The sequence below is a fragment of the Lampetra fluviatilis genome, chromosome 5 (genome assembly GCF_964198595.1).
Source record: "Lampetra fluviatilis chromosome 5, kcLamFluv1.1, whole genome shotgun sequence".
NCBI lineage: Eukaryota > Metazoa > Chordata > Hyperoartia > Petromyzontiformes > Petromyzontidae > Lampetra > Lampetra fluviatilis.
This window is the reverse complement of record NC_136279.1, coordinates 2,136,669-2,151,482: the sequence shown is the minus strand read 5'-3', so window position 1 is coordinate 2,151,482 and position 14,814 is coordinate 2,136,669. Positions and strand designations below refer to the sequence as shown.

At 43.4% G+C, this 14,814-nt stretch overlaps 1 protein-coding gene across 18 annotated transcripts in view; it reads right to left on the bottom strand.

The window, feature by feature from the left end:
• LOC144932389 (myelin transcription factor 1-like protein) overlaps positions 1-14,814 on the bottom strand; it is a 268,350-nt gene that overhangs the window by 201,808 nt on the left and 51,728 nt on the right. For 2 of the 18 annotated variants that reach the window (XM_078856372.1, XM_078856371.1), the window contains exon 2: positions 521-635. The exons of the other annotated variants lie outside the window; for them this stretch is intronic. Coding sequence is in view for 1 of the 2 variants with exons in the window: in XM_078856371.1 (XP_078712497.1) it covers positions 521-529 (9 nt within the window). In the remaining variant the exon portion in view is untranslated. The remainder of the gene's footprint in view (positions 1-520; positions 636-14,814) is intronic. 18 annotated transcript variants of the gene reach the window in all.

The following is a 14,814-nucleotide window of genomic DNA, read 5'->3' as shown; positions in this document are numbered from 1 at the left end:
CAATGTTGGCACGTGATTTAAATCGATGGACTAACGTAGGCCCAACGTTCCACGTTTACTGGGACAGGACACATGAGTACTGTAGTGCAGTATGAAGTGTTTTAAAACGTAACCTTATCAAAAAGGCGTATAATACTTCTGCCAAACGCGTAATGTAATGCGGTTTTTTAAATGTGTGAGATATTAAGAGCACGACCACTGTATCTGAACTGTTTTTGTGTTGTTACAATTTTTGTGCACGTAAACATATATACAGAATTCAACGTAACAATTGGAATTCGAAGAGTTTATCCTGCAATCTATGCGTTTATCATGTAATTACGTAATAACATGGAAGTTTAAAGAAGTAAATAAGAATTACTGAAGGTTAATTTTCAGTAACCCACCACAAACATAGGAAAGGAGTGAGCCAAAAAAATACTTTTTGTGGTCATGGCTGAAGTTGTTGGCACGGACAGAATGGGGCTGTGTTAACTGTGTAGTTGTCTGTTTGTTGGCAGCGTAAGGATTGATGTTGTACCATTAACATGTGTCTGCCTTGGCGAGTAGTAGACTCAACGCTTGATCCCGCATCGTGATCTTGGGTAGTCGGAAATTCTGAGGTCCGTTGCAGTTCAGTGCTGCAATCCTCGTGTCTGCAAAACAAACCAAAAATGCAATTTACCATTTAGCACGATACGCTCCCTTCGGGGTTTACTGTACTATTTCAAAAATACCACGGAAATTAGCGGTAGACTGGAGATGGTCTTAGCTTTTGATGGAGGACTTTGCAAAGCTGACAAATGTGAGATGAGAAAGTGAGAAATGTCAAGTTAAATATCAATATTAAGACCATTTTGATAAGTTTGGGCATTTGTGTAAATTCTGATCACAGTATGAACTGTACTAGGATGAGTTTTCGGGAAACAAATTGTATTTGTACGTAGGAGGAATGTGATTTAGGTACGTTTGGGTGAGGACATTTAAAAATCAAGATCAGGATGTCATCATAACCAAAGCTATTGATGCCACCACACCTTGCCAGCACTTTCTTCACTCCGCAAGATCTTGCAACTACCATGTGACCATCACAGTCATAATGGTAACACATGGCAATGAGTCGTTATAAATAAAACAACATGCCCACTGAATCGCTCTGCAGTCATGGCGTGTCCACAAGTGCAAACGTTCGCCCTCGACTGCAGTCACAGTGCAAACCTCTCTCGTTGCGAGACGTACAATGTGTGTGAGAGGAGTAGCCAGCATGCTGCGTGATATTAATGGTGCTCCGAGATGGACAGGGGGGTTAGGGACGATGAGATTTTAAATGGAGTGACGTTCACTCGCACGTGACGCACACGAGAAAACGTAATGAGCGCCACTACTGCTTGCTCCATGCATTGGACGAGCAACATTCGTGAGGCCTGCTTATGAGATCTGTTCTGGGACAGGAGAGCAGTAAGGAAGTTCTAAATGTAAGTCAACATAGTGCGATGGAGCTAAAAGTCAACTAATCCACTCCCACTATCCGCCCCCCGTTCAGTAAAACGAGTCCCAAACAGGCAAATGCGAATATCATGAAAACTTCTGGCATTCTTACCAACACCTGAACGTATTTTCGTTCAAACGTTTATCATATTTGTCCGAAACAGTCTAACAACCTTTTCTCCAGGTCAATGATATGGCCCAACACTGTGTACTCCATTTACATATTGGCAGAATTGTCCACCGAATTATGAGCATCCAAATGTATACTGCTCTAGTTATACAGGATGCTTAAAACTATTTTTACCATTTCTGAGAATTTGCAACAATACCACATGAAATGTGCCTCCGGGCTCTGGAGACCACCTGGAGAAGATTCCAGGCACGCGTTGACAATGATGGCGAACAAGTGGAGACTCTTTGACTAGTTTAAGCTATTAACATTACATTTGTTATCATGTCACAGTGTATTATCCGTTCTTTTTCCATAAAAAATGATAGTCCCATATAAGTTTTAACATGTTCTTGAAGCACCCTGTAAATAACCTTCTTATAACATAGGTGATGGTCTCTGTGTGCTACTCCCATGCAACTCTTTGTTTGATCAGCAATTGCATGTTTGTGATTTCAAATTAATTATCGACAAAAGCATTTGCATAACTTAAGATGTTACAGTGCAGTCAGGGGAGTGAACCTGGAGATCAGAGTTCAATTGCCTGGCAGGGCGAACATCGGTGGACGAGTGATATCTGAATCAGTCCTGGGCAACCATTTCATCAACCTGCACTGACCAGAATGGTGAAGTATAGTCAAACAACCCCATGATTTATTGGCACGATGTGAAGAGAAGCCTTCATACCGCGGTGGATTGACATAGGCTGTACACCATAGTGTATTCTAACAGGGTTAGAGGATCCGTGCACAACAGAAAGCACTATTAAGATTCTTAAAATAAACCTGGCATTTTGAAGAATTTGTTTAGCAGCAGCACACATTAATACACAATTTAATTTGAATTTCAAGTCAGCTAAGAAAACTAATAGACAAACTAACAATTTCTGAGCTAATAACTGACATATCTTGTTCTGTCATCGTTTCATTAATTTCCTAAAACATGATATGGTGGTGAGGCATTGTGCAAATACTGTGCTTAAATTGGAAAACATGTGAGCATAGTCTTCTAAACCCATGCATTTTGCCATTCAGCATTACACATTTTTAGTCAGAGTCCTAATTAATTACAACACATTCAAAATAAATCAATAACCCCATAGGACTTCAATGTTGTGTTTTTTTTATCATTGCAGTATCTGATTATATCAGTTAAGCAAAATGCATGTTTTTTTCCATGCAAAATTGGTCAAAATTTTGTAACACATGTTTTAATAACTACAATCTTGGAGAGATAAATTGACAAATGTCAGTTTTTACAACCACTGATATCTTAACTTTCTGTAAATAAGTGTCGCTGCAGCTCCTGATCGTGACCTCTAGACTGAATTGCTCCTGTAGACCAGTCGTTATTTCAAAGAACCGAGGAGGAAATTGTTGTGTAATTCAAAATGGCCTGAAAGGGACATCAGACCTTTGATATCCTGTATCTTCTGTACCTTACTATGACCTCCAGACTGTGTTTGTCCTGTACGAGTCAACAATTGACATTGTGGCTGTGCGGGAAAATCCCTCCCAACGCAGTCAAAGCCTGACATGTGCAAACCAAATTTGCACTGTGGTGTTTTTTGATGGGTCAATGGTCGCTTGGATTAGACCATCTTCCAACAACATTATATTTTTAATCCTGTAATCTTAATCATCTTGGGTGGGTGGCCTAATTCCAACCCATGGTCTAAGCAGTGATGGCAGAGTGCTCCAGCATAGGCAATTAGGCACTTGAGTCACTCATTCATAAATTGTTCGATTATGAATAAGTTATTGTAGATTTGTCTGAAGAGAGTGAATTAAAACAACACCGATAATGCGTATGAGTCCAAGCCCAGATACAGTACAACGCGTAGTCTTTCATCTGTGTCTCTACTTGCAAATGTATTGGGAGTTAATGTAACTATTGTGGCAGTGATATTGTTTCTGAAGTTTGATACGATAAAACGCAAGTAAATTGGACTGCAGTGTTATGCTGGTAAATTTCACTGCTATATTGAGAGGACTGCACATATTTATATTATTATTTTTTATTTGTGTTCATTTTGGTGGGCTCCATTTTATTACGATATGGCGAAAGTTTGCTGCATTCCCAATAGCATCGTTATAAGAGGATGTGGCTGTAGGAAAGTATGCAGTGAACGGCCACAGCTATAGTTGCTGCAAAGCACCAGATTGTGTGGTTCAAGAGAAAGAAAAGTGGTTCCTACCAAGAGCCCTTGAGCTAATCTGCCTAAGAGGTGATTTTGTTCTTAATGGGCAATTAATTTAAATGCCTCCCACACACAAAGAAAGCCCCATTTGTATTTTGTGTACAGTGCCCAATATCTTCTTAAACTCCATTATCAGTCGTTGCATGAAAACATAGGAAACTGCAGTGGAATGGCCGACACACTGGATAATACCCATGTCTAACAGGACGATGCCATCACGATTGAGACGACCGTCAAATTGTGGCCAGATGGCCAACATTCGTTTAGCATTTAGCCAGGCAAACATTGGTGCGGAGATCCATCCAGGCGTTGAATCTGGGAACCCATGGCTGTCAGAGTCAGTATATTTATTTAGACTGGAGGAATCCGATGAACTATAAAGCTCACAGATGTCCAGTAGTTGGGTTCTCAAGTGTTGGAAGTTCATGGTCCCAGCCTAGCAACAATGGCATTGCCATTCGAGACGCAGCTTTCCCCCCATAATTCACAGTGAATATCCAATGTGTGACATTCATACACGTGGAGGTGTGATACTTATAAACGCTTCCCAACTCTTAAGGTTCAAAGCATTAATGCATTCATGCAAAGGGGTTGGGTACAACAGCTCTTGTAAATATGGTCGCTATTTGTTGTACGTACTTCCGATGACAAACGCACGATTTTTTTTTTACAAGCGTTACATAATCCATGCGTATGCATGATTTTTCCTTCCCAGTAAACGCGATACGTGACGCCGCGTATTTGCACGCGCTGGGGGATACCCGTCTGAGACTGCCCCTTGAGCGCGCGTCTGTCCGCAGACACCTCGAGGCGTCTTCACGTGCGCCACAAACCCTCCTCGGCTATCGCTAAGTGGCTACGCGACTACGAAGTGGCTACGCGACTTTGCATTCCCACAGCTTCAGCGACGCGAGTCCGAGGGAGGGGTGAGGGCGAGGCGGTGGGGGGGTCGGAGTAGTGGGGGGGGGGGGAGTTAACCACGCGCTCACAGCGTGGTGTGTGAGTGGGGGAAGAGGGGGGGCGAGGTGGTGGGGGGTCGGAGTGGGGGGGGGGGTTAACCACGCGCTCACAGCGTGGTGTGTGAGTGGAGGAAGGGGGGGGGCGAGGTGGTGGGGGGTCGGAGTGGGGGTAACCACGCGCTCACAGCGCGATGTGCGTGGGGGAAGAGGAGGGGGCAAGGCGGTGGGGGGGCTGGGGTAGAGGGGGCCACGCCGCTCGCAGCGTGCGTTGGGGAATGGGGGGGGTGAGCGCGAGGCGGTGGGGGTTGGGGTGGAGGGGGGTACCGGGCGCTAACAGCTTGAGGGGGAGGGGGGTGCGAAGCGATGGGGGTCGGGGTGGAGGGGGGGGCTAATGGGGTGTGAGCAGGGGGAGGGGTGACAGTGATTGGCGCGGTGACTGTCGGCAACGCGTTCCCCCACTCGTTTCAGAGTTCACGGTTCGAATCCGGTGGCCGCCCTGATTATTACATCTCCTCTACTTTGCGCCCCTATCGTGGTTTTCTCTTGTTTGTTCTTCTAACTTTCTGACCTGCACCTACTGGACATTGTGAACAAGAGCTTCATAGCTCGTCGGATTCCCCGCAGTATAAATCAATACATTTTCTGATTACTGCGGCTGTAATAATCATAAATACAGCAAGCCAACATGCACAGTCTGCCTCGGAGTGGACGTTGAAGTTCACGTGACGTCAAACGCAAGAGTAGCCCATTTTGTACTTGTCGTCATAATCCAAATTTGTTTAATTACTGTATCTCCAAATGGTTAAATTTGCGAGAGCACGCGGCTCCCCTCTAGAGCACGTGACTACCCCGTAAGAGCACGTGGTCTCACAGTGATACCACGTGGTCCCCCCCCCACCCAACTGTATATGCCACGTGTTTTCGGAGTATTGTCCAGCGTACTCTATTGTCGCCGTGCTGGTGATAGTACAGCAATAGAATGTCTAGCGAGGCGTTGTTTTTGCCACTCGACACTCGGGATTATTGGTTTCTTGTGAGGGCAGCACGCTTAATTGGTGAGTACTGTACAGTAAATTACTACACCACACAGTGCACAACATACACAACACATAACACGGACACTGTTTAAAGTTATCGTTATTTTAGCGCACTTTATAGTATTTAGAGTCGAATAAATGCGTTTAACGCGTATTTTAATGGTCGTGTAATGTATTCAAAAGCATTTGGGGCTTTGTTCTCCAGCCCACGAGAACGCAGACATGCAGGCAAGTAAACCAATAACTTTAAGAAGCAATGAAAAACAACAGAGATATTCTATGTCGGTAATAGATATGTTTTTTAAGCCTAATTTACGTATGTTTTACATTGTCCGTGTTTTTTTTTAATCCAAGCAACTCCCAATGATCCTTAACAATCTAGAGTTGATTGTATACAGATATGCACAAAGTGTTTAAGTTATCTGGTCTATAGGGTGCTGTGGTCTGAGCACCCGATTCATTTGGTAGGTTTGTTAGTGGATTCCCTATTATTATTCTCGGCGGTCAATAAAATACGTACTCATTCGGCAAGTCAACAGTGGTCATCGATGGAGAGATAGGCCCACAATTTGGAAAGATCATCTCTCCTTTGCTACTGATGTGTGGGTACTGTGACGAAGGGCCTTTGCACATTCTGCAAACACAGAGACGCATAGATTTAAATGTTTTTAATGCGATAAATGAGTCCTTATATACTGTACGTGTGAGGAAACCGGAGCACCTGGAGAAAACCCACACGTGCGAGGGGACAACACGATCAAATATTGGTGGAACAGACGGGGATTAGTCCACACTGTCGCATTCTGACGAGCTAGGGCATGGCACCTCGATGCTAAACGGGAAGTGAGTTTGACAACTTGCGTATGATTGAGAATAGGTCCCCCCCCCCCTTTTTCTGGCAACAAAAACAACCTTTTACAAGGAATCATATCTGCATTAACCACAATACTTGTGGTCAGAATATGCCTTTTGGCGTCCTCTGGTCTAACACCGTTTGAGACGAGGCTCAAAAGAAAGATGTCTCTGGTGTGGACCAATCAGTTTCAAAGACAATGCATATACAGGGTGACCCAAAAAAAACGGGCCCCGTGTACACTTTATGTGATATCTCCTTTATTTATTCATCGATTGCCCTTTTTTTACAGGACATGGCAGAATCAACGACCGTGAGTACACCAAGACCCCAGTGGGAGCTGGGACAAAGAATACACTGTGTTAAATTTTACTACAAGACAGGCTCGTTTAAGAAAACCCAGGACAGTTTCATGCGTCAGTTCGAATGTGAAAAGGCTCCATCCAAAAGCAGAATTCAGAACTGGGTGGCCCACTTCGAGAAGTATGGGACCGTGGAGAACCTCAACGCTGCCAGTGAGAACCGTCCAAGCCACTCGGGACGTCCCAAGAAGCGAACAGCCGAGCTGGTCGAAAGTGTGAGAGAGTCTCTCCAGCAGAGTCCGAAACGCTCTGTGCGTAAGCGAAGTCAGTCCCTCGGTATGTCCCGTGAGACTTGCAGGAGAGTGCTGGTGAACGATATCAGGGCTTACCCATACAAAATACAGACGCTGCAGACCCTTACAGCCTCAGACAAGAAGCAGAGGAGCGCTATGGCAGTCAAGATGCTCGAGAAGATCGAGGAGACACCAAGTTTCCTTAACCTCCTTTGGACCTCAGATGAAGCCCACTTCCATCTTGACGGAAAGGCGAACTCCAAGACAAATGTCTTCTGGGGGTCCTCCAGACCCAATGAAGTAGCCACCAAGCCCTTGCACTCTCCTAAGTGCACGGTGTGGGCTGCAATCTCGGCCAGAGGCATCATCGGACCAATCTTCATCGAAGAATCTGGCGCAGCAGTGACAGTCACCAAGGAGCGGTATGTGGAGGTCCTCAAAACCTTCAAGAGTGAGCTCCAGACCCTCTACCCGTCGCTCATGAGCAAGTTCTGGTTCCAGCAAGACGGAGCAAGTTCTCACACCTCAAACCTGTCCCGAGATTGGCTGAAAGAGAACTTCGGAGGCCGAGTGATCAGTCTCAAGACTGATTTTGAGTGGGCACCCCATAGCCCGGACCTAAGCCCCCCAGATTTTTTTCTTTGGGGCTATTTTAAGGACAGAGTCTACGCAGGGAAACCCAGAACCATCACGGAACTCAAGGAAACCATCAGGGAGGAGATGAGAGCCATTACCAATTCAGTCTGTAAGAACGTCATGGACAACTTCGTGCTGCGCCTCAAGAAATGCACGGAGCTAAATGGAGGCCATCTAGAGCACATGCTGTAGAACGGAGAAAAAAAGGCCAAAGACCCTAGTGTTTTGATTTGATGTTTTGAATATAATAAACTAGTTATGACCAAAGTTTCATTTCATTCGGACAAAACACTAAGAAACGGGGCCTAATTAGAGTTGGGGCCAGTTTTTTTTGGGTCACCCTGTATTAGCAGAGTATGTTTTTTGTTTGCATTCTGACCACAAGTATTGTGGTTAATGCTGACATGATTCCTTGTAAAAGGTTTTTTTTGTTGCCAGAAAAAAGGGGAAAAAACCTGTTCTCATATTTTGTGACTGGCAAAGGAGGTCCCATGATGTTGTATATGATTCATCAACCCTTGCTTCTGTTATGACCGAGTTACAGGGTTGAATTACGATGGTCACGTTGGTGTTGGAGATGATAATGTGAATGAGGGGCTGATGTTCGCTTGTCATTGTGCGGTGTCCGCGTGTTACGCTGGCGTGGGGAGGGTCGCGTGTGAACGGCTAAGGTTGTTTGTGAGCTAAGAGATGCCGAGGCGTGGCAGTGAAGAATATTATTAAATGCCGAGGATACAAATTCCATCCAATCAGGGGAAAGATATAAAAACGCAGCTTTGTTTTTTACCAGGTAAGGCTCCGTGAGCTATGTAGCTCTTTTTCAGGAGGTACCTGGCCACAAATGATAGCTCAACGAAGTGGCTTATGATGCAGACATTTATTGCAGCCAAATATGTACACGAAACGCACGTTGACTATAAATGTGGGGGTGAAAACCGGAGGGCTCGGAGAAAAATCCACACGACCACGTGGAGAACAATAAAACTCCAAATAGACAGTCGTCAGTGTCGGCATCGAACCTATGGACTTCTATATACCAAGCGAGGGAGTTAACATCTCGCCACCGTGGCGCCCTATAAACATGAGGAAGAAAATTGAGTCTGTTGGAGGGGCGAATCACAGGAGGACCAATCAGTTTACAGTGGGATCCTGTAGCAACCAATAGCCAAAGAGATGGTGGCTCGTCACAATAGAGCGGAAGCGCCGCCATTTTCATATGCAAATGTTCAGATCTTGCGAGATGTTTGGCTACAGGGGAATGGAAGTGCGTGCAGGTGTATTAAGAACAGCACATCTTGTCTGCTACTCGATGGAACTTAAAGATCCCTAGACGTCATTCGCAGGAGAAAACCATGGTGTGCTTGAGTCATCCTAATTTGACAAATTACCCGCAAATCATTTAATAGGGATCATACATTAGCAATCATCACCCCCTACTGTGAAAACTTGGTAGGACCCTCCTGAAAATGAGTCAAGTGAGGCTTTGCTGGGTGAACAAGAATACTAATAATAGCTATCGAGCATGGCCTACTCACAACGATCGCTGTGTCCACACTCAACCCGAGCCAAACCAGGTCTGTAAAGACAGATAATTTATTTCACAGATGATAACTCACAGCATTTAAAGAAAATAAAGCTATGTAATCTTCTGCATTCATGAACCTGGTGCTTTGAATGATAAAACAAATCAATCTGACACATGGACTGTGGACTCTGTCTCTTGGGCAGTTCAACCATCTTGGATTACTTATCAGTAAATGCCAGAAGAACAATGTATGCGGGAGCCACTCGGTGTCAGTCAAATTAAATAATCTCATAGTGTTTAATACAGTTAGCCATCCAGCTGGTGCATTATACACAGCACTTGATTTTTGGTTATTTGTTCAAATTTCCATTGTCTCTCGGGTCAATAAAATATAAATTCTACTTGGTGAGTAAGTCTATGGTAGTTGTCCTATAGAGAAATTATAGGTATGCTGAACAGAGTTTTTTTTCAGAAACGCAGTAAACAAGTTCATTGGCTTCTCTAATGATATTACTGTTCAGATATATTTGAAGTCTTTGTAAGCAGTGTTTACATTTTCTCTCCTGGTGCTTCACAAATAAAACCTACTGGCAAGGATTGTAAAATCAAAGTATATTGAAGTGCGTAAGTGATCTAAAGCTAACTCGTACTCTCTAGTTCGTAGCATGCTTTACTCTCATACGTTCTTTTTTATAATCGTAACCTTAAATAAGAGGCCTCTTTTCTCAATGAGGACTGCCCAAGCACTATCCAACTATAACAGGAGAGCTACCATGAGAGGACGCACCAACTACAACAGAAAGATAAAGTACTGGCCGCCAATCTCAACCAGGTATCTAAACAGAGCGGAGCCCCTTGAGAACCCTGGAATTACGGGGCGCTGGGACTGCTTCACTGGGCTGTGCCTAAGACCCCTTCACCACGGCCATTTTATTGTAAAACACCTGCCGCCATTTTAAAACTATCTCGAGCTTCAATAATAAGACAACGCTTGCAGTACTTTTTGGCTGCTTTACCGAGAACTAAAAAATAGTAAACATCTATTTTTATTTTATTAAATAATTGCTTGTTGTTTATACAGTATACTAAGTTAACAAAATCTGCTCCCAATAATCCATCCCTATTAAATATCTACTATTGTGCAATGTAATCTGATCTTTTCAGAATGAATCCTGGGCCTCATTGGACTACCTGTTATTGAATTACAGTACTGTACAGTCGTTTAAAAAGATATATTCTTCGGAATGTGCTTTGCTTGGGCAGTTAAGGGTTAATTGCTTCCACTTAAAGTTAATAATAATTTTTGGTGCGCTTATCAAACGTATCAATTCCTTTTACATAAGTAATAACTTGTACAAGCCCACACAATAATATGATATATTATCTTTCATTTACAATGCACCCTAACCAATATGCTCAAACCTATTAAGTAAGAGATGAATTCGGATATTATCTTTGTAATATTGTGTTCAGCCATCAGTGAATTAACAGTATTAAGATAGACACTTGCCACTGCTCTAGCACGGAGATTGTGGCTTGCCAAATTGTTACAAGTAGATATTTGTTTTAGAACATTATCTACAGGCCTCATTGTACACATTATGGTTGATATCTTCTGAAACAAGTCTGAAATATATGTTGGTGCATGTCCATGCTATGCAGTGATCAGTAAGCAGTTACTTGGTTTTACATTGTTATAAACGTGTAGGCGATACTATGGCTTTAGGTATACAATTATGCATTGTCCAATTTAAGATCTATTCAAATGTGTATTGCATTTCGAAACATTTTCTAATTACGCGTGAACTTAAAAAAAAATCTAAATTATGATCGGCAATGATCTATCCACTGCTGGAACCTTTGCTCACAGTACCACACGATGCAACAGCCCAAATAGCTCCCGCACGTGAGCTGCTCTCGTCATTCCCTTTCATCGGTGGGTAACATACAACACATGTCCCCTCATGTGGCTGCAACTGAATCAGGAGGCCACCAGCCAAGCCCGGGTTTCATCCAGGACACACTCCATTCGTCTTCCCACTCTTTTTTTGTGTCATCTTATGCAGCCTCGGTTTTTTGCACAGGCTTCAACCAATGGTGCATCACTATGCTTAAACTTTATATAAATGATCTGTTTACCCACTGGCAGAAACTTGGTAACACGTTTCAATCGTATTACGACTGTAATGAGAATCCCCTATGCGCCTTCTTCCTGCTGTCTGTTTGACAACTATTCCAAAAGGTCCATTGGCATCTTAAACAACCCTATCCGTATTATTTAATTGCTAAATTCACTTGTTAGTATTCCCACATGGACGTGCTCTGTCAATCTTTTGACCTTTCCATTAACCTGGGAACTTCCTTGTTTAATATATTGTTTCTTTGTTGCAGTATCCTTACTTCCACTCAACATTTATCTCTCATTTGGAGATACAGGTTCTACTCAGATACTATTAACAGCCAACACAGCACCCGAGTGAACTATACGCATCTTGTTAATCCAATTGACATTGCAGGTGCAATGGTACATCTTATTGGGGCTCATGTATGTATGTATGTTGAACCTCTTTCGCACCATACGGAGCAATTGAACCGTGCTAATCGGTTGGCTACGTAACGTGCATTGTATGGTGGTTGGTTGCTTGCAGGCAACTGACCAGTGGCTTCTCCTCCCCCAATGTCTGTGGATGCTCCTGCCCTACTGCTAACTCACCATATTTTTATAATGCCACAAATACTCAGAATACCGACGCCATATAATAGGTGGCCAATTGACTCAATCTGCCTTGGGCATTTGAACTCTACGGTAAGGATCCCATCACTATCAGATGACTTCTACTCACGATGTTGCCAATCTCCCAGGATGAGGGTTCAAGGGCTTGGGTTTATGCAGGCAGACCTCGCTGTGTAGCATTATCTTTGAAATACGGAAGCTACATTCACATCCCGCTCCTTCTTCGTGCGTGCGTGCAGCATGCCAGGTCTTGCCCCTTTGCACTGTGGGATGGAGGGGGGTTAAAAACGAATTAATTGCCTATAATGTTGAACGTGAATTTAATTGCAGAAACGGTGCCTACTTTCCTGCAAGATGAATTATACGTAAGAGGCAGACAACCCCTCGCTGCTGCTGGTTTGACGTTTGGTGTTAGTGCTGTGTTCTTCTGTATGGGCAATGCAGGCACACACACACACGAGTATGAGACGTACAGGTACTGCAATCACAAGCTGGTTGCAGTACACTTTTCTTCTGTACCAAGCATGTTTATTCATGGTTTAAAAAATACATTTAATCATTAATTAATACTAATCATCAGCAGCTATGAACAATTCACCGCTGGACAAAGACCTCTCCAAGCCGCCACCATCTCTCATAAACCTGCGACGTAAAAATCTGCCTCCAACTAGTGCACGAGTTACTATTCCTGGTCAATTGCCTCTCAGGTGCGTTCCATTTCTTGAACACAACTTTTGTTATTATTCTTGACCTGTCGGTCATCGTCGCCACTTGCAACGTGGCCGGCCAACCTTGCGCAGTTTGCACACGCACAAATTGTATACGTTTTTTTTGTGTGCAAATTATTTTGGTTTAAGGCACCGACTTGCGTTGTCTGAATAGAGTTACACCAAGTAAAGCGTAAATCCGTTGTTTTGCACTGCACACCAAACAACGAGAAATCCTGGGCATGAAATGTATCTTAAATATAGAGAATGGAAACATTTCCACGTTACCCATTTGTTAATACCAGTTGAGTATAGTCAAGGGCTAAATGTATTCCGTCATCTGTGATAAGTGAATACATGGATTTGTTGAAAACTGTAAGAATATATATTGTTTGGGCAGATCAAAAGACGAACATTCGTTTCATCCGTTATTTTTCTTAATGATGACAATCGCCACTCATTACAGATGAGAGGAGTTCTGCTGTGTATGTGAGTGCTGTATATTGCATAAATCTAATTAAAATGACAGTAATTATAAGTATCACACCGTAATTGGAGTTAAGTGCAACGTTGAGCAGACTCCTGAGTGGAGCAGATGTGGAAAATGTTAAGTTTCAACTCAAGGTTGAACCACACGTGTTTTGACTGGAGGCTACCAAGTCTGTCGAGGTTAGTCTTGGCATGATGTTTTCGGGCAGTTTTACCTCTGGAAAATTTCACAAAGAAGCGTGGAGCGATGGGCAATCGTAAAATTACGTCGAGAGGTGGAGGATCTCGTGGATCGGACAACGCACGCAAAGTTCACAGTCGTCGTTCTGTTTGGAAAACCAAGCGGCGTCAGGGAAGGACATGTCACTACTGGAAGGGGCCGCGGCCGATGGTCAAGACTGATGACAAGAGTGGCAAGCCAGGGAAACGGAACTTGCCCGGGTGGATTGTTACATCGCAGGATCGTGAAATATGGCAACAGCTTGGGGGCGGGCCTTTATCCAACAGTGGATTGATCCTGGCTGATAATGATGATGGTGGTCGTGGTGGTGATGAAAGCGGTGTCGGATGTTCACAATGCTCATCAAGCACCACTGGACGACAAGGTGGCCAATTTCAATGAGGCCGTAGGTTCATGCGCCCCGGGTTAACCAATCGCCCAGCCGGTAATGGCCACGTGACGTAATGGCATGCAATACAAAGCAGACCCAGCACCAGCAGATCACTTCAAAACTTTAACATTTATATGATATAGAGTGCCTTAAAAAAAGCTGCAATTAATTTGCTATATTAACGCATGCTGAGTGGGAGTAGATATTACATTTATTTGCTTCTAAATATATACATTGTAATGCTATTTAACCGGTTTAGGATTATTGTAGTAGGCTTACATATATTTAGCATAATTGTCCAAGACTATGTGCCAAACTAAGGCACACTAATGAGACAAGATTTGGGCTGCTGCTCTCGTATGTGGGATGGCTGTTGTTATGGATACCACTTTCGCTTTGAGCTATGTTATTTATTCCAGAAGTCTTGAGTGAACCAGTCTTTTCGTAAACGTACGCACGCCATTCACCATGTATTTTGCGGTTTCTATGCAGGAGAACTTTTTCTGCGCACAAAGTAGCACTCATAGATACTGAGAAGTGTAAAGATCAAAACACATAAGAGTAAACGTCTGGTTTCCTCCATTCTAAATCTTGACTTAAAGCTTTCGTGACTGCAGAAATTAATATTCCTCCATTCTATTGATATTACCAGAGGCTTTGACGTTTCTGCCCATGTTCCCGTTACAAATGTGTGATGCCCATGTTCCCGTTACAAATGTGTGTTGCACTCCTCATAAAGAGGTCTCCTTGGTTAAAATTCAGGAAATAAGCAAACATTTTAAAATAACCCATTTGAGAATAGGCCTATTCCAAACCGATCTTTTCCTGTAAA